The sequence below is a fragment of the Schistocerca nitens genome, chromosome 6, assembly GCF_023898315.1.
Source record: "Schistocerca nitens isolate TAMUIC-IGC-003100 chromosome 6, iqSchNite1.1, whole genome shotgun sequence".
NCBI lineage: Eukaryota > Metazoa > Arthropoda > Insecta > Orthoptera > Acrididae > Schistocerca > Schistocerca nitens.
In genome coordinates this window covers 744,290,808-744,315,987 of record NC_064619.1, presented here as the reverse complement: position 1 = coordinate 744,315,987, position 25,180 = coordinate 744,290,808, and the positions used below count along the sequence as shown (strand labels likewise).

Here is a 25,180-nt window from a genome sequence, read left to right as displayed (position 1 = left end):
AAACTTGGTTCATAAAAACACACTGAGGAAATAAGTACACTATCGGAGAAAGTAGCCGAACTTTCGGATCAGTTCACTAACTTATCTACAAAGGTAGATGATGATCTGAATGACACAAGACCGGTAGTCTTTAATGACACAGAAGAGTGCGAACAAATTAGGAAATTCAAACAAAATCAGAATCAAATAAATACGCAACACCAAAGAGAAATCCGGGAAGTACAAGATCAGCTGACACAGGTAATACAAGAATTATGTATTTCAGAGGACACTCGCGCCCCAATACGGGAAGAGGGACATAGAAATACGGAAAAGCCACAAAATAATAACACAGGGCATTTCGGAAACTATGAAAGAAATTGGCAAGGTGCACCTAATTTTGAAATGGAACCGCCGAAACGACGTAACAATGACCGATATGCGACTCGTCGACATGATGACTTTGACTATAAGCTGTTCATTACTACACGTAAATTCAAAACATTTAAGAATTCTGGCAACGACATTCATCCACAAGCATGGCTCCATCAATTCTCTCATTGTTTTCCTCCCAACTGGTCGTTAGAACACAGATTAGAATTTATGTGTGGCTACTTAGAGAATGAACCAGCTGTAAGAATGCGATCGGTCATTCACGATTGTCACAGTGAAGGAGAATTTTATCATGCCTTCCTCTCAGCATATTGGTCTCAAACTACACAAGACCGAGTAAAACATAGCATCATAATGATGAAACAGTTCGAACAATATGAATTCCCCAGTCTTGTGAAATATTTTGAAGACATGTTGCACAAGAATCACTACCTGTCAAACCCATACAGCCCCTCAGAACTCATCCGGATTTGCTTAATCAAATTACCTGAACATTTACGACGTATTATTTTGGCAGGACGTTGCAAAGACGACATTGAAGCTTTTCAGGGACTGTTACAAGAACTGGAAATTGACACTGACAATCGGGGAACGCGAAAACAGGATCACAACAATTACAGATCACATCCGTCACAATTCCGCGATGACAGAAATAATATACGACAAGGCTATTCTTTCAACGTAAATCGTGACCGAAACAAACACCACCCGTATGACAACCGTTGGCAGAGTAGTAATAATTACAGGGAAAGATCACCTCTCCGCGGTAATGACTATCGCAGAGACAGTCAGAGAAACAGACAATATGGGAACCAAAATAATTATTATCAAGGGAGACAGAATAACTTTAGACGCGACGGTCCAGCGCGCAGTTACGATTCAGGGAGAAATTCTTCACCACGTGACCGACAAGAAAGAAACTACGGAATCTACCGACATGACGACAGACGGTATGATCGTAACGACAGAGCTGAATTGCATCAGAACTGGCGGGATTCAAACAGAGCAGGGCCCTCTCGACAAGACGAATTTGTAGAAGTTAGGTCTCCAAATCCCAATAACGACGCGCGCCAACAAAGAGGCAATAGGCAATGACTCATACCGCTGGCAGCCACAAATCGTACGTATGAAACTGACGACGCAGCTGCCGTAGCTAGTAATTACGTAAGAATGGAAGACATTAGAGACATCTTACTCCAGGAACACGACGTTAAACAGAACAACATTGCATATCCTGTGATTGACATTACAGTAAATGACGTAAAATTTACGGCAGTACTTGACTCTGGCAGTCCCATTTCAGTAATTAGTGAATCAGCCTTTAGCAAATGTAGCAAATCGAACGATTGCCCCACACTTCCGTTACATAAGATTAAATTACAAGGTGCAATCTTTGGAAAAAGTGTAGATGTACGCCAACAAACCAACTTAGAATTCTTTTGTCAAAACCACAGCTTCTCTATGAACTTTCTCATTGTTCCATTATTGTCGACGGAAATTATATTGGGAGTAGACTTTTTGAATGAATACAAAGCAATCTTAAACTTTCACGATGCTGAAATAAGTTTAGAGAAAGAAGGTAAGTCAATAGCTTTGAAATTTGAAGATTGGCTCTCAAACCATGACGAGGAAATTAATCGGCTTTACCTTCTGTTAGACAACAGTTCGGAGTTTTCTACGGAACTAGACACTAACAATCACTCTGCAAGTACTGACAGGGATGATATCGACGACATATTTGATACTAATGAGTTAATTCAGAATAAAATTCGAACAATTGAGAATTGTAATGACAGTGATAGGCAAGACCTTTTTGAGATTTTACAAGCACATTCCACAGTTTTTACTCACAAAACAGGAACAATCAAGGGATTTCAATACCAATTTCGTGTTCGTGAGCATACTAAATTTTGTGTTAGACCATACGTAATTCCAGCACATTATAGGGACCGTGTTAGAACAGAAATACAATCTATGCTTAATGAGGGCATTATTGAGCCTGCAGTAAGCTCATACAACAATCCATTACATGTTGTTGAGAAGAAAAATGGATCGATCAGACTTGTCTTAGATTCGAGACAAATCAATACTATCATCATTCCTGGAACAGACAGGCCGCAAACGATGGAAGAACTTCTTCAAAATTTTAATGGCGTAAAAGTGTTATCTTCTATTGATCTCAGATCCAGCTTTTATCAGATCGAACTTCATCCAGAATGTAGAAAATACGCAGCTTTCCCTTGTTTCGGCGTTTGTTATCAGTTTCGGAAACTTCCTTTTGGTTTGAATATTTCTTCGGCAGCATTCATTCGCGGGCTAAATTCCATACTACCTGAGTTCTTAAAACGTCACATCACCTTATATGTGGACGATATTCTGATAGCAGAAGCCTCATGGGAACAACACAATCGCATCCTCAACAGCGTGTTACATATTTTTGCAGAATCTGGAATTACAGTTAACTTGGAAAAGTCTGAATTTGGTAGGACAAAGGTGATGTTTTTGGGACATATTATTTATTCTGAAGGTATTCAGCCGGATCCTGAAAAGTTAGAAGCAGTAAGAGCCATTCCAGTTCCAACCACAAAAAAACAAGGCCGCAGTTTTCTAGGTCTTGTAAATTTTTACCGTCGTTTTCTGAATATGCAAATTCTAGTTACACCAAAACTTTGTTCTCTCACTGGAAAAAATACTATTTGGAACTGGGACGAACAAGCACAGTTGGAATTCAATTCTTTGAAAGAATCGCTACTTAACGCGCCAATACTAGCTCATCCAGATCTGTCACAAGATTTCTGCCTTAGCACGGATTCTTCTAAAGTCGGTCTTGGTGCCCATTTATTTCAAGAAGCCATAGAAAATGACACTACTGTTCAGAAAACCATTGCTTTTGCTAGCCGAGTGCTAACAAAAACTGAAAAAAAATTATTCCGTTACTGAATTAGAAGCTTTAGCTATCGTTTGGGCATTTAACAAATTCCGTTTCTTTCTTTCTGGTAAGCACGTAAAAGTATACAGTGATCATCGTGCATTACAATTTCTTATGTCTTCAAAATTAAATCATGACAGGTTAAAACGTTGGGCATTGTTTCTGCAAGAATTCCACTTCACAATAGTCTACATTCCCGGCAAGGAGAACATTGTTGCGGACGCACTGTCACGCGCACCGGCTGGGCTTGAGAAAAGTAACACAGAAGGCAACCTCGAGAAAAGTTTCAGTATTCTTTACATTCAGAAAGGCGACTTTGAAAACTTCATCACCACATCTTTAAAGGACATTGCTCATGAACAAGATAAAGATCCGATTTGGAAAGACATCAAGAGCAAATGGCATGAAAAGACACACACACAGATTCGGCATTATTACCTGGTTAGAAACAACATACTCTTCAAACGCTGCACTGTTGATGACAAGCTATGGGTACTTTGCATTCCAGACGATTTTCTTAATAAGCTCATTTGGTACATTCATCTCAGCTACGCACATTTTGGTCCACGAAAATGTTATCATATTCTTCGAACGACTTGTTATTTTAACAATATGGAAAAGAAAATTCGAAGAGTCTTGTCTATTTGTAAACTTTGTCAAAAGGCGAAACCATCTACTGTCTCACATCGTGCTCCGTTGTTTCCTATTATTCCTTCTAAATTAAAAGAATTTGCTGCTGTTGATCTCTTGGGACCGCTTGTCAGAACATCGAATGGATTTTCGTACGTTCTAGCCGCTGTTGAACTTACTTTAAAATTTGTTTCTTTCACTCCGTTACGTAAAGCTACTGGACGGTCTGTATCCAACGCCTTTGTTAAAAATTTCTTACGTGAAGTTGGACACGTTAGTAAAGTCATTTCAGATAACGGACCGCAATTCAGATCTGCTGTTTGGTCACGCATGCTTTGGAATCATAAAATCAAACCTTTTTTTATTTCATTGTACTCACCACATTGCAACCCGTCTGAAAGGATTATGAAAGAAATCAATAAGCTTTGCAGACTTTATTGTCACAGAAAGCATCAGCATTGGAACAGATATTTACACTTATTTCATAATGTGCTGAATGAAATGCCTCATGACTCCACTGCTTTACCACCTATTCTTGTACTGAAGAATGAAGAACCACCGAACAGAATCAGAGAGCTTGTACCTTTCCCGAATACACGTAAACTTCGACACAAGGACATAATTGATTTGGCTATTAAAAATATAAAATCTGCAGCAGACAAAAGGAGAAAACTACACGGTAAAGCAAATGCAAAGAAATTATACACTGGTCAGAAAGTTCTCATTAAAGCTCATTCATTGTCACATAAGAAGAAACACTTAAGTCACAAATTCTTTCTAGTTTACAATGGACCTTACGGAATCCGACGTATACCACATGATAATTGCGTTGAAGTTGAAACTCTGCGTACTAGGAAGAGTAAAGGATTGCACCACATTTCACATGTAAAACCGTTTATTGAGAGATAATCTGCTTTTTAACTTAGTCTTTGCCATAAAATTTTTCACTTCACATTTCTAGTATGCTTTGTCAGACTTAGAATCTGTTAACATGCAACAATGTTTGAAGTTAAATATCGAGTCAAGAACCTAGGGAACATATTTAAACAGAAATTACGAATGCATTGTTATAGTGAACAGACGACACAGTGTTGTTATTTGTACATTCTTGCTTGTTAGTTACACGATTACGTAACGACTATCAGGCTTACATACTTCGAAGATGTACTGGTACTGCTAATGAGATTTTAATGCAACATTTTGGTTTACTTGAAAATACATTATGGATTCAAAGTGCTTTCTGAGGGATACCAGATGACACAGTAGTAAGTTTATTTGACAGCTACACGACTATATCACGACGCTACTAATGTGTGACACAATTTACATTGTTGCTTTTGCGGTGTATCTGTTTTATATCTGCACAATTTTTCTGAATTCTTCTGTAAAGTAAAACATGTTTTAGTAGTAACTTTTGTGGTACAGCTACAAGGAGACAGCCTTTTCTGTAGCACAACAATACGTTACAGCACAGTACTTTCTTCATCACGGTAATAAGCGTAATAACTAAGATATCTATACGCAAAGCATTTCACTTTTGTTTATCATGAGGTAAGTACATTCACTTTTGCGGAACTCAGCTTTCGGAGGACGATAACTACGACACTTCCACAGAGATTATCTTACAACATGACGCACAGTTTAGCGCTACAGGACACGCATTTCAGTGATTAATTTTGTACTTAAAACATTTATTTTTAAAAATTTTTGAATTACAAAGAAAGTTTTCTGTGATAGATTTCATTCCATTGCTGTAATCTGTAACACCTGAGGGTATAATTACATTAATCCTCAGGGGGGTACACGCTTACTTTGTGTACCATGTGTTTGGCAAGCACAAGGAGCCATAGCTAATATGGTATTTGCTTACACAACTTTACACATCGGTACCATATTTCTCTAACACAGAATTACACAGCTATCTGATCATCAGAGAAAGAAACTTTTTTTACTACATCAGTGACAGACGTTTATGTAATTACACAGTTGGATAGCTTCACACTTATGAAATTGTATTTTGTCTGTACTTTGTGAAATGCTCATATTTTTCCGGAACCATTGTGATACTATGAGAGCTTTGAATGATATATTTGATATGGGATCATGATTTTTATAGTACGTTTGAGGTTGATGACACTATTTAAATGAGCAGAGAATTTTCTTTAGGTTTTGAAATTATTGCAGAAAGCTACGACGTTTTCAAGATTTGACTGTGGTGTTATGATGTTATTATTACGACGACGATGTGTATTATGCTGCTGAGGTATGTTTATGGTCAAGAAGCTGATGCTATATGAGGAATTTGATTATGCTACGTATCTGTTATGATGAAATATTGAAGAAGTGTCGACGAATATTTATATGTGTAATAAGGTAAGGAGTAATGAATAGTGGTTAGGGACTCTGACTTGTGAAAAAGCATGCTGGAAACCAAGAATCGTACTTTAAGAGTTATGAAATGTGTGTAAATGCGTGAATGTATCACAATGCCGGCGAAAATTTTTTGGACACCGTTATATTTACAGGATTTTGTTTCTACAGATTTGTAACGCAAATTTTCGACCTGTGAAATTTTTTGTATGAGACTGTCACTGTAGCGGAAACTGCTGTCGTAAATATTTCGGTAAGAAAGGTAGGTGACCTTGACGTAATGCGTCTTGAGCGGCCACCTGTGCCAGCCACCTGGAGAAACAGCCATTAGGTGGAGGAAAAAGAGGTCATTAACCTCGCTTTTGACATTCCTTTGTAGAAAGCATCGCAAATACGACACGCTCATTACTTGGAAACATATGATTACTCGTATTTTGTGCTACTTACTGAAATGCTTATGAATTGATGGGAAATATTCGTACAACTGCACACCTGATTTGGACAAGTGTCTTTCTACGACAATTGAGAGAATTTCTACTGACTTACGAAATGCCACATAGCTATTGAATGATGTTTTTATGGTTTTGTTTGTGTAATTGCTTATTTCATTTGATATCTGTTTTCCAGCTATGTTGCAGCATTGGTTTTATAAAATAAAATTAAATGCATTTGCTAATGTGAACACTTTCTGTCAACAGATCTATTAAATAATTATTTTATGACCCACATCCTTCGAAAAAGGAGCTCTTGGAATGGAAAGAACAATAAGAAGGGACTAATAACAGAAACTGCATATATAATTTTCTTTTCAAGTACTTGGTAATTTCTTTTGTAGAAATAGTTGTGGTGCACCACTTTAATTACATAGACATTAAGATGTGATTATACATTTGCTTTATCTGCATCGTTGTCTTTAGTGTACTATTTTTTCTGCTTGAGCTTTGTCATGCTTAGGTATAAGTTATAGCATTTACTGCAGGTGCTTGCCAGGCATAGTGTTACTGAATTTGACTTTGTATTACTCTGTGAAGCCAGTTTTACTACTGATTTTTTTTTTGTTTGTTTGCTGCACATTGCCTTATATTAGTTGTATTATTGCAATTGCTCTGCTAATTTATTTTACTGCTGCTTGCTTTGACAGTTTCCATTTTTTTTCATTGCTGTTTGTATTAATTGTTTTGTGCTGCTGCATTGCCTCGTCCCTTAGTTTAGTATCTGAGCTCAGTAGATTTAAGTTAGCTTAACAGGGGTAGACTATATAAGAGAATGAGTTGCGATGAATTGGTAGAAAGGCATTGAGAAGTTTTACAAAGAAAGTACAGAAAGCAGGTATAGATAGCACTTTTTGAAATAATGAAGAACGAAGGGAGATCTCTAAGAAGTAAAGAAAGTTTTGTTTGCAAGATACTGCAGTAAACCAAACCCTGTCCTTTCCCTTTCTGTTATTCCGCTATGTGTTTGTGTACTCTGGTATATTTGTGTTCTTCCTGTCTTTATGTGTTTAGCTAATACGATTTATGTTGTGGAATTTTTTTAGTACTAAGGTACATTCACTATGATGAGGAATACTGTTATCCTCAAATATAATTTGCATGAATAATATGTTATTCACTTTCTAAAGATGAATAGACATTATTAATTCTGTTCTGTTTCTATGCTCAAGTGTGAAATTAATGTTTCGAAAACTATTCTCATTATTTTATATATTTACTTATGTCATAATTCCTGTAACACTGATGTACATGTTTATTTCTATTCTTTTGTGAAGCCTGTTTTACTACAAATGTTATCTGTATTGTTATGTTCTTTAATGATGTATTTTGTACCTTTGTTATTGTATTCTTATGTTATAAAATTGTAATTGACACCAGGTCATCAAATTAAGTAACTTGTAAGTTCCATTTCACTGCACACGTTTCTGTTGGTCATAGTATATGGACAATATGTGAGAAGTAGGGACTGTTAGTGTTTACATGTGTGTTAATAATTCAGCAAGGGACTGGATAACAGCATTGCTGGTTCTAAGGACAATTCCAAAATCTTTGTGAGTGATGGTGATTGTGCACCTGCACAGTCACAACAGATGGCTGCTGGCCATCTCTACAAGGACTACAGTGGGTCTACATCTTTGATGATCCATCAATACCATTATTTCTACAAGGACTGCAGTGGGTCTGCACCTCTGGTGGCCCACCAGTACCGTAATCTCTACCAGGACTACAGTGGGTCTGCTCTGTGATGACCTACCTACCAATACTCTTCAAAATTTCGACTGGCTCTGCTGTGGGTTTGCTCTGTTGTGGAACGATACCTGTCTGCATGTCAAGGGTCAGCACTGTCTTTCCGTTGGAAGGACAACACTACTTCTTCAAGACTGCATGGAAATCCACTACTCCAGTGTGCATTTTCTTTTACTGCTCAGACTTTGAGAAAAACACTGCAATGTTACTGTGATGAATGATCAGGACTGTCTTTATGGACTGTGAGAAAATTTTAGCTTTTGACCAACATTGTATCAATAAGTGTGTGCATTTGATTTCTTTGTTATTGTAATTATGGAAAATTTTATCAAATCATTATTGGCCACTGCCCAAAACAATTTGTAAAATTTTTTGTGGGGAGCATGGGGGCTATGTAAGTAGGCTGTTTAGGTTTTTGTATTGGTAACGCCACCTCTGTATGAAAATCACTGGCTGTGCTGTGTGCAGTCTGTGGCTAGTTTGCATTGTTGTCTGCCATTGTAGTGTTGGGCAGCGGCAGCTGGATGTGAACAGCGCGTAGCGTTGCGCAGTTGGAGGTGAGCCGCCAGCAGTGGTGGATGTGGGGAGAGAGATGGCGGAGTTGTGAAATTTTTAAAACTGGGTGTCATGAACTACTATGTATATTATGAGTTTTCAACATTATTAAGTTAAAAGTTAGTGTATTACACACTTCCCCCAGCTCAGGCAAATGGAGCAAATCGGTTGGTTCCTTTTGCATCACATGTGATCTGCGGTGCCCCTCAAGGGGCTCATCGAGAGCTTCTTTTAGTTCATGGGCGGTTTATCAGAAAACCCGAAAAAAGCTTTTTCACTATTTTTTCGCGGTAAGCAGCGGATATATAAAGAACTAAGGACAGCACATTACGCCATGTTCCCATTATCAAATAATTTTTACCCGTTATAGAGAAACAGCCCAAAAACACTTCTTTTCGGTACCAAAACCGAGTCGAGGATTCCAAGACGGCTATGCACAGCGAACGCCTGTAATTTTTACGATATGCCCTTAAGGTTCAGATTTAGGACAAATTTGAAAAGTTCTTAGATTTTTTATCCTGTTCAGAGGGATACAGGTTCAAAGTTACCCTACTTGTACACTTATAATACGAACGTAAAATACAGTGTGAGGCGAAATCGTAGTTTATAAAGTGACGTAGCACGGAGAAATATGCTGTGAAGTGTCTCCCTTATCATAAAAATGGTTCTGGAAACTTCGTGTTGTAGTAATGAAGCACACGGCCTGAGGTCCAAAATTTGGTTTGTGTTATTTCATTTTCGCGCAAGTAAACTTTCAAAGCTTTACTGATCCATAAAGCATTTTCGTATGAGTGAGACGCTCTGCTGTACCAGGCTTAAGAAGAGAACCAGAGGAAAAATGATGCTATCGTAGCACAAAAAAGCGAATACGCTCATGTTTAAAAGTCTCGGGGAAACTGGCTTCCTTATTCTACCTTTCTCAGCGCCTTTGAAAAAAATTCCCAATACTTCTGTTATGCGAACGTATTCGCATTTTTATGATGAGAGAGAAGGAGACAGTGGAAAAGCGAAAGAGACTGATATGTAGTACGTACAAGAAGATAGCAGAGACTGGTTGTGGTATAGAAAGAGCGAAGAAGACAATGACAGCAGCGTGGGAGAAAGGGAGGGACTCAGTCGCAATGCAACATAGTTGACATTGACAGAACAGTGAACAGTGCTAGGTAAAGAGTGAAGGAGACAGCACCAGAGGGAGAGGACGAAAGAAAAAGGAGAAAGTGGAAGTGGGTGAGAGCCAGTGATAATGAGAGGTAGAGTGTATGATAATAACAACGAGGAAGGGAGAGATACTGACAGTGGGAAGATATAGCAACAGTGGGAATGAACGAATAAGATAGTAGCAGTAAGAGAGAGTAAGAGGGAGATAGTGACAGTGAGAGCAGACTGTAGCAGTATGACAGAACGAAGGGGTCTGTAGTTGTCAGACAGGAGGCAGTGAAAGACACTAAGAGGTAATGGCGGTTAGCTGGGCTAAATGAGTGAGTGAAAATGGGCAGGTGGGAGTGGCTGGGTATGAGTTAGCTACAGTGATGCACCAGTGGGTATGAGAGAGTTACAAATAGGGACCTTGTGGGAGTGAGAGGTGAGCTGCATGTTAAAAAGGGCACGAAAATGTTAGCATGCCAAAAAGCTTGGAAAAATTTTCACACCTGCTGAGGTAGGTAGAATGAGGCAGCCGTTACCCCAGTTTGTAAACAGGGGCAAGTTTGACTTTCTTGTGCTTCGATAGGAGGATTTTTCCGCTGGTATTTATATCCCTTTTTCAGTATGTTGAGGGTAATAATGACCATATTCCTAACATAAATTTCCGAAAATTTGACGCAGTTATCAATGGAAGATATATTTCAGAGTTCTGTCCAGGCAGATTATTCAGTTTTTATTCATAATACGAAATTCATCTGTTAGTACCTCGTGAGAGGCCAATTTGTAGCGTCATCTTGAAACTGGAAAGCTATAATTACAGCCCCAATAGCCTTGCCTCGAATTTTCATTTAAACTACCTTCAATTATAAACGAACGACGTTCTGCCTTCGGCGACACCGTCAAATGACTGTGACAAACAGCAGTTTCCTCAAAATTTCAGAAAACCCAAGATTGTATAAAAGAAATGAGCACTGTACTTCCATAGGCAGCATCTTACCAATTGTATTATGCTGGAAGCATTCGTCGAGAGTGTCTTTGTGCAAATCTGTCACTTTAAGAGCTAGTGCGATACGATCAGAAAAAGTCAGGGCAAATTTTGAAAGGAAATTTGGAAGTGCCATACTTAACATGTGCTAAGTAATAATTTGAGTAAAACGGATATGGAGTGGGGTTGATAAAAGAGAATTCTACTTGTCACTGAAATAGGATCCCAGTGAGTATGACGAAGCTATACAGGCCTGTCCCAGTCCTCCCAAAAGGAAAACTACTGTCAACAGCAGGAATATAACTGGAGTCCTCAGGATGATCATCTGACAAGGTGGCCACTCAGATACAGAGAACGTTATTGTGGCCCGAAATAATAATATTGCTTAATGAGTCTTGCAAACAGCGCAATGAATTGTAAAAATGATTTTATCATTTACATGTTCCTGAGTATTAATGCAACAATTCTCTGCAGATTGTGTCAACAAATTAGGGAAAGGTATCGGGGTAAATTCTGAAAGAAATTGACGAAAACCAACATAATAACGTGAGATTGAATGATCAAACGAATAAAACATGTTTAGAGTGAGAGTTCAAATGGTTCAAATGGCTCTGAGCACTATGGGACTTAACTGCTGTGGTCATCAGTCCCCTAGAACGTAGAACTACTTAAACCTAACTAACCTAAGGACATCACACACATCCATGCCCGAGGCAGGATTCGAACCTGCGACCGTAGCGGTCACGCGGTTCCGGACTGTAGAGCCTAGAACCGCTCGGCCACTCCGGCCGGCTGAGTGAGGGTAACAGCACAAAAAATTGTTTAAAATTTGGTATGTAAACCACTGAAGGAATCCAAGTTATGAATGTTTGGCTGCATTCTCACCTGACATTCGTAGGTGCCGTTGTCACGCTTCTGGACGTACTTGATCTGGAGGCTCCAGTCCTCGTCAGTGGAGTGGGCCACCTGGAACCGCTCGTCATTGGTGTAGGTGAAGAGGCCCGAGGTGAGGATGTGCCAGTCTCGGCGTCGCACCCACGACACCTGCAGCCGGGGATACCCCTCACACACACAGGCACACAGTACAGACAGAGTTAATTACAGACGCGTGAGGGCAGCTGGATTGCGTCTACACGAGTAATTCAGGTAGGTGAATCTGGTGGCTGTGATCTATTTTGTCTGTGGCAAGCAAAAAGCAGTCAGCGTACTTACAGGACGTATCTTTAACTACACAGAAGCGACAAAGAAACTGGTATAAGCATGCGTATTCAAATACGGAGGTTTCTAAACATGCAGTACACATCGCTGCGGTCGGCAACGCCTATATAAAACAAAAAGCGTCTGTCGCAGTTGTTACATCGGTTACTGCTGCTACAATGGCAGGTTGTCAACATTTAATTGAGTTTGAGTGTGGCGTTATAGTTAGCGCACGAGCGATGGGACACAGCATCTCCGAGGTAGCGATGAAGTGGGGATTTTCCCGTACGACAATTTCACGAGTGTACCGTGGATATCATGAATCCGGTAAAACATCAAATCTCCGACATGGCTGCAGCCGTAAAAATATCTGCAAGATCGGCACTAACGACGACTGAAGAGAATCGTTGAACGTGACAGAAGTGCAGCCCCTCAGCAAATTGCTGCAGATTTCAATGCTGGGACATCAACAAGTGTCAGCGTGCGAACCATTCAACAAAATCATTGATATGGGCTTTCGGAGCAGAAGGCCCACTCGTGTAGCCTTTCTGACTGCACGACACAAAGCTTTTTGCTTCGCCTGGGCCCGTCAACACCGAAATTGGGCTGTTGATGACTAGAAACATATTGCCTGGTCGGACAGGTCCCGTTTCAAATTGTACCGAGTGGATGGACGTGTATGAGTGTGGAAACAACGTCATGAATCCATGGACACTGCATGTCAGCGGGAGACTGTTCAAGCTGGTGGAGCCTTTGTAATGGTGCGGGATGTAGAAAGTTGGAGTGATATGGGACCCCTGATACTTCTAGATACGGCTCTGACAGGTGAAAAGTAAGTAAGCATCCTGTCTGATCACCTGCATCCATTGATGTCCATTGTGCATTCCGACGGACTTAGGCAATTCCGGCAGGACAATTCGACACCCCACACGTCCAGAATTGTTACCCAGTGGCCCTAGGAACACTCTGCTGAGGTCTGCTGTTCAGAAGACACTTCCAGCCCCTCGTAGTCTTATGGATTTATGGACAGCCCTGCAGGATTCATGGTGTGAATTCCGTCCAGCAGTACTTCAGATATTGGTTGAGTCCATGCCACGTCGTTCAACATGGCGGTGAGTGAGTGAGGTGCGTTAGCTTGGCTCGCAAGTTTACGTGAAATCTGGAGGTGTTTTAAGCAGTTAGGCTAGTCTACATATACTAAAGCCGTATACCTACTGCCAAGTGTCGTATTTTACATCACATCCTGAGCACCAATTACACGGAATCGCACTTGAAATGGAAAATCGCCGAACAACGCGCAGTGCAGCCAACGGCCAGGCCGGCGACAGCGCACGGGTGGAGTCTACACCGGGAGCTGCGGCCGCTCCGCCCGGCACCGCTGACGTCGCCGCACTCGTGAAGGCTGGGGTGAGGTGAGTGCCGCGCTGCGGGCTAAGGAGGCGCCCGGGCTGGTTGTTCAAACCATCACTGATGCCGTCACTGCAGCAGTGACGGACAAAATACAGAAAACTCTGGAGGCGAATGTGAGCGAGACCCGTGCACTGGACACCTCGTTTAAAGCAAGTGACGAGAAAGCACGACTGCTCGAACAGAAATTGATCGAGAAGGCGGACGAGCTCGAACAATATCAGAGACGCAATCTCAGACTGATCGGCATCCCAGAGAGTAGCAGAGAGAACACAGATGAAGTAGTGATAAACCTTGTCCAAGAAAAGCTAGGCGTGCAGGTGACTCTGAGTGACATTGACAGAAGTCATAGAGTGGGTCGAAGGTCGCCAGGTTCTACAAAACCAAGACGTATAATAGTAAAATTTATGTCGTATAGGAAAAGATGTGGTGTCACCGCCAGACACCACACTTGCTAGGTGGTAGCCTTTTAAATCGGCCGCGGTCCGTTAGTATACGTCGGAGCCGCGTGTCGCCACTGTCAGTGATTGCAGACCGAGCGCCGCCACACGGCAGGTCTAGAGAGACTTCCTAGCACTCGCCCAGTGGTACAACCGACTTTGCTAGCGATGGTTTACTGACAAAATACGCTCTCATTTGCCGAGACGATAGTTTAGCATAGCCTTCAGCTACGTCATTTGCTACGACCTAGCAAGGCGCCATTATCAGTAACTACTGATATTGTGAATCATGTACCGTCCAGACCGACGTTCACCATTAATGGATTAAAGCATTCCACGAGCTACGTCCTTTTTTCTAAATTCTAATTTTCTTGTCCTGTTCCAGACCTCACGCCAGCCTGCGTGAGCTAAAACGCGTGCCTTTCGGCCTCCTCTAGTAACACGGTGTTGGCTCTCCTGCCAACCAAAACAAAAAATCTGAAATCTTCTGAGCAAAGAAGAATCTCGCGAAGTCGGGTCTGACGGTACGCGAGGATCTGACCTCTGAAAGACTAAACATTTTGAAGAGCGCGATTTCGAAATTTGGGCTACAGAACGTATGGACAAATGACGGCAGGATAATGGTTAAGACCGAAAACGGAAAGAAAACAATTTACAGTGTTAATGAATTCGAAAGCCTGTGCTTTAGAAGCTAAATCATGTCTAATCTTGCTGCCACTAACCTGTATGTTTATATTGTTTACACTGTCGACCATACTTAACTAATGTATTATCAAATTGTTCGTTTCTCTACATAACTATTTTTTATCTCTAATTATTTTTTCTCGTGTAATTTTTGTTATTATTTGTATTATCAACTTTTCGTTTCTCCACATAACTATTTTCATCTTTAATTTTTTTCTCGTGTAATTTTGTTAATTATTGCGTAAGTTAGTCTCACTTCCACCCTTAATGAGCAACCCACCGTCGTACGTTAGTTGTTATCCTCATAAGTGAAATTAATATCAAACTCTGTCGTAACGTGCAGATTACTCCCGTTGTGTTCAGCGAAATTCCTTCCCCTGGCAGCCCACGGCTACTTCAAGAACCGTTGCAGACCTCGCTGACCTTGGCCGCAGATCCCGCTGCCTCCCCGGGGACCCACCCCCTCCCCCTCCCGGCCGTTTTCACTGCTCAGAACTGGGAGGACACTCCCTCACCCCCCACCATCCTTCAAAAGCCTTCCGCATTCCTCATGCCAGACCCTCTTCTCACCGCTATTATAATCACGACCCGCAGACATCTGTCGGCAGTCTCCTCGGGCAATCAACACCCGAACGCACCAAGCTGCATATTGCACATGCAAATGTCCAATCTCTGCCAGCTCACTTCGACGAGTTCAAATATATATTTCAAACTACTGATATACACGTAATACTTTTGTCAGAGACTTGGCTGAAACCAAGTATTCCTACAACTTCCATAAACCTAGATGGCTATATCTTTCTCAGGCACGAGAGATGCAACAGACGAGGGGGCGGAGTAGGGGCGTATATACGCTCCGATTTGTCACCTACAGTACTACACACACCCGACAACAATGTAGATAAACAAGTGGAATATATGTTCATAGAGATCAAATCACTTAACAGAAAGTGCTAAATATGTGTCCTTTACAAACCTCCTAAAGTAGGTGGGTTTGCCTGCTTCGAAACTGCCCTCTCTAGTCTCGAATCATCATATGAACATGTAATTATAGCAGGTGACACTAACATTAATTTTCTGTGCAATAGCCCTTCCACTGGAAAATTTAAGAGGATGCTTTCTTCCTCAAATATGACGCTACTTCAGCTGGCACCTACTCATCACACGACTACCAGTCACACTTTCAAAGATATATTCGCAACGAAATCTCCGAACAGAATAATCCGCACCTCTCAAATATCTGCGCCTGGCATGTCTCCCCATGACATCATTTTCATGACGTATTCACTAGAATGCCCTAGAAAGAAACGAAAACTGTCTACATACCGAGACCTCAAGCGCATAAATTTGCCTGTACTCGAAACTGAGGCACAAGAAATAGTTTGGGGGATGACCTCTACTCCCCTCATGGACATAAACGACAAACTCCAGGACTTCACTGACAAAATTACTCAACTATATGACAAATATGCTCCAATAAAGACCAGAAAAGTAAAAAGGCAACCTGCACCTTGGCTGACTGATGAACTAAAACAGCTCATGAATCTCAGAGATGCTGCACATCGAGCATACAAGATACACCCTACACCTGAAAATCATGCTGTATACAAGCAGAAACGAAACAAAGTCAGTCAAGCGGTGAGAAACGCTAAGCTCAGACATGCCCATACATTAGCTGACAATAGATGTAGACCAACTATCCTGTGAAAAAATCTCCATAGTCTCGGTTTAGGCAAAATAAAAGTTTCAAAATAAAAGTTGCAGTAAATCCCATGGTCCCAGCTGAAGAACTAAACCGATTCTTCACATTACCTACAACCAAAATTGAACCGCAAAAAAAAACAGAGAATCATTGACTACTTCATGGGGACGAACGACCGTAGCAAAGAAAAATTCTATCTACAGCACGTCACTTGTAGTACTGTCAAGAAAGCCATGATGAGGATTAGATCAGCATCTACTGGACATGATGGTATCACTATCCAGATGGTGAAACTTGTTATTGACCAACTACTCCCCTCTATAACAGACTTTTCCAACGATTCATTAATCACAAGTGTTTTCCCTGAGGCCTGGAAACTGGGACAAATTAAGCCACTGCCTAAAAAGGACATCGCCACAGCACCCTCAGACTACCGCCCCATCTGCCTTCTTCCTGCACTATCAAAGGCCTTAGAAGATATAGACCACGACTAGCTCACCAACTACCTAACTACTAACAACCTACTAGACGAATACCAATCAGGTTTCCGTAAACATCGGAGCACAACATCCGCACTGATAAAGGTGACAGATGACCTGAAACTTGCCATGGACAGACAAGAAGCGACTATCATTTGCTTCTTAGATGACAGCAAAGCATTTGATACTGTCGACTTCGACATCTTACTAGCCAAACTTAGCGGTCTAAATCTCTCACCAACTGCAGTGCAATGGATTCGCTCATACATGACGTCTCGTCAGCAACGCGTCCTGTCTGGGAATATAAAATAATGGCGGCAGGTAGTTTCAGGCGTTCCCCAAGGCTCAGTATTAGGTCCTATACTCTTTTCTCTGTATGTCAATGATGTGTCATCGGTTCTGACCTATTGCAAATATCATATGTATGCTGATGACCTTCAGTTGTATCTAAGTGCGAAACCAAGCAATCTCAAGAAAGCTATTGAAAATTTCAATACTGACCTCGATGCACTGTCAAAACGGGCACAGGACATAAGTCTAAAACTAAACCCATCTAACACCCAAGCGGTACTTGTTGGTCACTCAAAGCTTATTAGCCCAAAACATCGGGAATCCGTACCACCTCTTATCTTAAATGGAACAGATATTAACTTCTCTCTCTCAGCAAAAAGTTTATGAGTAATAATAGACGAAAATCTAAATTGGACAGAGCACGTAACTGCAGTGTGCAAAAAAGCATCAGCATCCCTTCATGTCCTACAAAAATATAAAAAACTCTTCCCTTTCGATCTGAAAAAGAAATTAGTACAAACGCTTATACTCCCAATCATTGACTACAGCGATATTATCCTACAAGTCCTCTCTCAGGAAAATTCCCGACGTCTAGAACTGGTCATGAATGCATGCGTCCGATATATCTGTGACGTTCTACTTTTTGATCACATTTCACCAGCGTATGCAAAATTGTCCTGGCTGCGTGCAGACAAACGCAGAGATTTCCATACTCTCTGTGTCATCTACTGCCTTATAAATGTACACTGTCCCTCATATCTCTCCTCGTCCCTAACGCTCATGTCGGAACAACATGTCAGAAACACACGTTCCCATTATAATAAAATCCTCTCCGTTCCACTGCATCGCTCAGTCACCTTCTCCAAGTCCTTTACAGTAGCGGGAACCCGACTCTGGAATAACCTCCCCCGTTATGTTAGAGAACTTAAAAACATGTCCAGCTTCAAAAAACAGTTAATGACGTATCTACTTAAGCAACAGTAATGCCTTCCTCTGTACATGAGTGCACTTCACCTCATTACTTCCCTCTTTCCCCCTCCTTAAATCTTCCTTCCCCAAAACTCGCTATACTAGTAAACATCTACTTCACACACCAAGATATTAATGTACATCTGCACAAACCTTCATTACTATTGCCAATCTTTCTCATGTTTGTCATTATTATTTGAATTTTTTTTACTGTTATTGTTATTGCTTTTATCATAATCTGTATGTATAGCACCTGTTGTAAAAATACTGCCAGAATTTACTTCATTAGGTCTTATTCATGTTTATCATTATTATTTGATTTTTTACTGTTATTATTATTGCTTTTATCATAATCTGTATGATAGCACCTGTTGTAAAAACACTGCCGCATTTACTTTATTCGTATTGTAACTAGAGTAAGCTAATTTTCTCATTTAAACTATGGTCATGATGTATCTCTGATGTGTGAAATGCTGCATGTGTGGAACACTGGTCCGATGTAAGAGAGGGGCTGATGGCCCTATTCTGATCAGGTTAAATGAATAAATAAAATAAATATTGCGGCACCTCTGCGTGTTCGTGGGGGCCCTACACGATATTAGGCAGGTGTACCAGTTTCTTTGGCTCTTTCAGTGTATATTCATGATGTACTGTACACCAGAAATGCTCAATGTTGTGTGTAAATCACGTGACAACACAAATAAATCAGTGTCCCGACAATTTGTGAACGACACATGTTTCTTGTTGTTGACCACTGAGCTTCTTTTTAAATTTCATCTTAGGTCTGCACACATCACAGATCGCACTCTTCAATACTTTGGTAGGACAGCTTTAAAAGACACATCAGTATTCACCTGCTGGTTAAAACTTAAATGTGCGTTGCATATTAGCACATCATTAGTTGCTAATTGTGTCTTCGGACTAGCAGTTGGCCATACTTCACTGGACGCCTCAGTGAAGCAGTGATTGGGCGGTTGGCGTTCTTCTCCAGGCCGCTATGCGGTCGGGGATGGTTCAGTCTATGACAGACGATGAAGGTTCGAGTCACAGATTACCGTTACTGTGAAATGTTTTCCACAGTTTCGCGTGGCATCGTCCGTTACACTTATAAGAGAGAGACGCAGTCTGCTGTTAGAGCTGTCTACGGTTTGCCATAGCACATGCTGGAGCAGAACAACATTTATTGGTCGTAGAGCACACAGTCCCCTTTGCAGGAGTGTCCTACTACTCCCCAGTGGACTCTCAACCACAGGGGAGACTTCTACTGTGCAGTGACGTCAGAATGACGTGTCCTCCTTAGAGCTCGATGCAAGCACGAAACTCGACAGCAGTCGAAAAATGAAGAACTTTGTAGACGCCATATTGGATTCACGTATTACGTTGTTGCCATATCATAAATTCTGTGTTACGGCAGTGTTCCGTTTTGAAGCGACAGCGCATTGCAGATGTGACACAAACCTGTCTTGGTACGATTTTTTATAATGAAATGACAATTAATCACACAAAGGGAATATTAGCCTTCAGAATAAAGTAAGGAAAATGGAAATTCTTCCAATCCATATGTGGCATACAGCAAACCAGTGCTAAGCAAAATGGTAGTGTCCTCTTTAGTTTGAGCTCGCCGTCAGTCCGTGTTTGGACGGCGTGGCGAGCGGACGCAGGCCGTGGCTGCGTGCAGCAGAGCGCCTCACCACTTCTGGACGTCTTCTGTGCTGCAGGGAAACGTCAGTATGTCTTCCTCAACGACAGAGACCCTGAAATTTAGTTTTTAATGGAGCCTACCGCTCTCGCTGTTCGGAAATGTATGACTGATGACGTACAGTTGTTTGGTGAGGAAGTGGTATTCTAGTTAATAGTGCAGTGAATAGTCTACATACAAAATACGTACATTAAGAAGTATCTGAGAAAAAAATTTAATTAAAAGGAGGCAAAATGACTGACAACATAAAATCGTAAGAGAAAAATTCTGTAATATCGCACTTTATTTTTGCCTATATATGCACATAACCATCACTGTTAATCTATTACTATTTGCGATTCCTGTTACGGTTTCTGTCCAGTGACTGCAGTTTTCAAAGTTGTTGTGATTGCTTCTACTGCGTGTTGTTTAGAGTGAAAACTGAAAATATACCAAATTATTGTAAAAGGTGTACCAATAATTCTACAAAAGACATAGTTTCAGAGATTTGAATTTATTTAAACAGAGGGAAAGGTAGATTCTTTACTGATAACAACTGAAGATTTTTGATGTTTGACGTTTATGAGAAGTAAAAGGTGAAATTAACTGCATTCTAGAGTAAACATTCGCGAAGATTAACAGTATCGATATCGACACTCAAGTGTTAGTATAAAGTTTCAATATTGTAGACAGAATGACTGGAAAGACATAAACTTTGAACTAGCTGGAATATTTTGACAAATTGTTAATGAATATTTATTGGCCTATCTAAAGAACAAAAAAGGAAAGATAACAAACTTTGCTCACCCGTAATTAAAAACCAGAATCAGTAGTGCAGGGCAGATAACTACGTCGACCCAGCATGTTCTGCAGCGTGTGTGATAAACAGATCTAGTATCACACGCAGTGACTATAAACTACACGCATCAAAAAAAGTTTTGCATCACCCCAGTTACCAGAACTCCTGTAGACAGACGTTGACTGCGGATGTTGTATCACAGACACAGTCCCTTTGACTGTTCAGAGATGTCACCAAACCCTTCCAAACACGTAAACAACCATGCATGAGCAGAGCCTATTAGACGGAGGGGGTCCTACAGCTGATCAGTTCCAGTCATTCCACCAGGAAGGAGGTACACGGCTCGTGTTGTCTGTAGTTCAGCCGTACCTAGACGGTCAATACCGCGGTTAGATCGCGTCCGCATCGTTACTTTGTGCCAGGAACGGCTCTCAACAAGGGAGGTGTCCAGGCGTGTCGAAGTGAACTACACCAACATGGAGGAGATTCAGAACGACAGGAACTGTCGATGACAAACCTCGCTAGGCCGCCCAAGGGCTACTTCTGCAGTGGATGACCGCTACCTACGGATTATGGCTCGGAGGAACCCTGACAGCAACGCCACCATATTGAATAATGTTTTTCGCGAAGCCACAGGATGTCGTGTCACGACTCAAACTGTGCGCAATAGGCTGCATGATGCACAACTTCACTCCCGACGTTAATGATGCGGTCCATCTTTGCAACCACAACACCATGCAGCGCGATACAGATGGGCCCAACAACATGCCGAATGGACCGCTCGGGATTGGCATCACGTTCTGTTCAGCGATGAGTATGCCTTCAACCAGATAATCGTCGGACACTTGTTTGGAGGCAGCCCGGTCAGGCAGTCCAGCAAGTGTAGCTGTTTTGGGGTGGCATTATGTGGGGCCGACGTATGCCGCTAGTAGTCATAGAAGGCGTCGTAACGGCTGTACCATACGTGAATGCCATCCTCCGACCCATAGTGCAACCATATCGGCAGCATATTGGCGGGACATTCGTCTTCATGGACGACAATTCGCGCCCCCTTCGTGCACATCCTGTCAATGACGTCCTTCAGGATAACGACATCGCTCGACTAGAGCGGCCAGCATGTTCTACAGACATGAACCCTATCGAACTGGGCTGGGATAGATTGAAAAGGGCTGCATATGGACGACGTGACCCACCAAACACGCCGAATCGGCGATGAGGAGTGGGACAATCTGGACCAACAGTGCCTTGATGAACTTGTGGAGAGTGTGCCACTACGAATACAGACATGCATCAATGCGGGAGGACATGCTATTGGGTATTAGAGGTATTGGATTGTACAGCAACCTGGACTGCCACCTCTTAAGGTCTCGCTGAGTGGTGGTACAACATGTAATGTGTTGATTTCATAAGTAATGAAAAGGTCGAAAATGATGTTTGTGTTGATCTCTGCTCCAATTTTCTGTACAGTTGCCGGAACTCTGGGAACCGAGGTGATGAAAAACTTTTTTTGATGTGTGTATTGAAATCAGATTTAAACGAGCTGTGTCTGTTTAAAGCGAGGTGTTGGTTCTTAATATGTGTTCTCATAAGTTAACAGAGTATAATAACTGAATTGAAGCTTCGTCGCCCTGTAATTCAAGTAAAACAAAATAATTGCTAGTATACTCCGGCAACACTACGTACGGTTTAGGTCGAGAGCTGTACACACGACGACGCCACAGCCGAAGAGAACCACAAATTAAAATGTCTACGATCAGGAGAAGACCACGATAACCCAGCACCAGCTTCAACACACGATAGTTTACAGTATCAGAAAATTATGGCAAGTTCAACTGCGATCGAACTGCTAAAGTAAAACTACGAAAGCACACATTCTTTTATGTGACTGTACGCGGTCTTGGGCGTATGCCGTGTATGAAAAGTAACCTGGCTCACGCTCCATATGCAATTCAACTGGATATCTGGGGGAGAATTGTGGCCGTAGATGCCCTGCAATTGAAAAACCTGAGCCATGAGTAAGTAGCATACGCAGCTGTACCCTTAGGCCGGTTTGGGTACAACAGGGCCTGGAAGAAATGTGAATGAGCAATTTTCAGATTCCGTCCCCTAATGGAGAACACTGAAACTGACAATAAAAGTAAACCAAACGACGACGATGCGATCTGCATGACTGATGGCACACGTAACTAGGAACATCAAAATGTTTCTGTGGAAGAGTTACAGCATAAGGAGAAAGTAGCAAGAGTTAGTGAAAGGTAATAGAAATGAGTGCGTCATTGCACACAATAAAAGTTGATCAAGCGACTAGTGACCTATCAGTGACACGGGCACGTCACAAAATGAAGATAAAAGGAGTGACCGGTGACATTACTCCCTTTTTTTCTGAAAACTCTTACTTACTGTCTAAGAAACTCTCATAATGGACTGATACTAGGAGGTGACTTTAACTGTGCACTTCGTGTTACGGATATGAAGATTAACCTTTCCGATGCGTGGGCCACTGCGAGATGTAACAAATGTTGTCAGTGCAAAAGATAAGTCGAAAACCCTAACACCCAGAAGACTCGTTACGATCACGTAAGTTCAACTAAGGCATTCCGACTGGACAGGTTTTATGTTTCGGAATATATCAACGTAGACGGACGCGAAGTTATACCACTCAGCACGACCGATCACCACGCAGTTTGTATTAGAGAATCACCGAGACCTGTCCCGCGTGACGAGAGCCACTGGAAACCAAACAATAGTTTCCTTGATGACAAACACGCTCGAGAAAACTTCACCGTTGAACTGACTAACTGGGAAATAAATATCGATGTTATAGAAATCACAGTGAATAGTGTAAGGAGACAGCTAAACTACTTCTTTTTAAAAATGTTCTCCATCAGGTACACAGACAAGGACAACAGAACGTGGAACTTTGTTACAGCTACTTACCTGAGATTTATTACATTGGCCGGAGGAGTCACTTATCATTTACAGTTTCCTTCCTTTATAACCTATTCATCACTGGCACTGCTATAGCTATCAAATTCAGCTCATCGAGAATGCATCAATTTTACATTTTGTTTCCTGTTAAATTTTTTTCGGATTAAGGAGACGTCATTTGTCAAAAAAAAAAAAAAGTTGAAATGTGTGTGAAATCTTATTGGACTTAACTGCTAAGGTCGTCAGTCCCTGAACTTACACACTACTTAACCTAACAAACACACACACCCATGCCCGAGGGAGGACTCGAACCTCCGCCGGGACCAGTCGAACAGTCCATGACTGCAGCGCCCAAGACCGCTCGCCTAATCCCGCGCGGCGGTCGTTTGTCTTGATGGAAGATAAAACCGCTATGATTTATGCGCTTACGAAGAAGTAATCCTTGTCTTTAAAACTTATGATGGCACAGTATTAACAGCGTGTAACGCCTTTTTTTTTTTTTTTTTTTTAGTATATCAGACGTGGTCGCCATTGGAGGCATAACTGGAGAGCAAAACAACGGGCTAGGAGGAGAGGTTTAGTGCAAATAAAAAAATGAAAAGCTAGCATAGTGAGTAGGTACACGGAACGATGAAGTAGAATGAAGTAGGTTCGGTTCCTGGTGTATTGTGATATTTTTCTTCTTCGCATTTTGTCGCGTATTCCAATATGAAGTGACGAAATACGTCAGTACATTCAAATTGTAACTAGGAGCTGTCCAGGGAAGACGGAGAAAGCGATGGTGCAATCGGTTATTCAAACAGCGACAGGGCGTCGACGGCGGTGCACATGGAGACAGTACGGTCAGCGAGCCGACCCAGGTCCCGTACATCAGCGCGTCACAGTGACGTAAGTGCCTCACGAGTTGCCCAAATACGCTAATGTACTCCACCTTGCCGGCGATGTGAGTCAGAGGGAATGTTCCAGCAACTTGCTGAGCGCTATAAAGAGGGGACTCACACCTCACAAAAGGACATCACAGTAGGCAGCCGTCTGGGCCGCTGCCCTCGTGCGGGGCGTCGTCAGGCTGAGGTCTTACAATATTAAGAGCCTTGTCGGTAACGAGACGGTACTGAGAAGATACTCACAGGACCGCGAGATAGGAAGCAGCTGAGTGGGCAGCATCCAGTGGTGTCGTGCACTGAACACGTGAGTTAACGTCAGAAGAACCAGAAGTGAACTGTCATTGCACTTTGCTATCCGGAGTTTAATTCAACCTGAGATTCCCTGGGATTTACACAGAGTTCTGTGTCTCTGAACACCACCTTAGCTTATAGGTTCTTTAAAGGGTGGGGTCCAACCAGCTGCCTACGTAAAAGTCGCCATAGATCGAGGTAAGCCCT

At 41.7% G+C, this 25,180-nt stretch overlaps 1 protein-coding gene across 1 annotated transcript in view; it reads right to left on the bottom strand.

Moving 5' to 3' along the window:
- The window catches only part of LOC126263616 (zwei Ig domain protein zig-8-like), a gene marked incomplete at its 3' end in the record, with an annotated part of 499,015 nt that overhangs the window by 61,930 nt on the left and 411,905 nt on the right, over positions 1-25,180 (bottom strand). Inside the window, exon 6 of the mRNA XM_049960703.1 lies at positions 12,110-12,268. Within this exon, the coding sequence (XP_049816660.1) occupies positions 12,110-12,268 (159 nt within the window). The remainder of the gene's footprint in view (positions 1-12,109; positions 12,269-25,180) is intronic.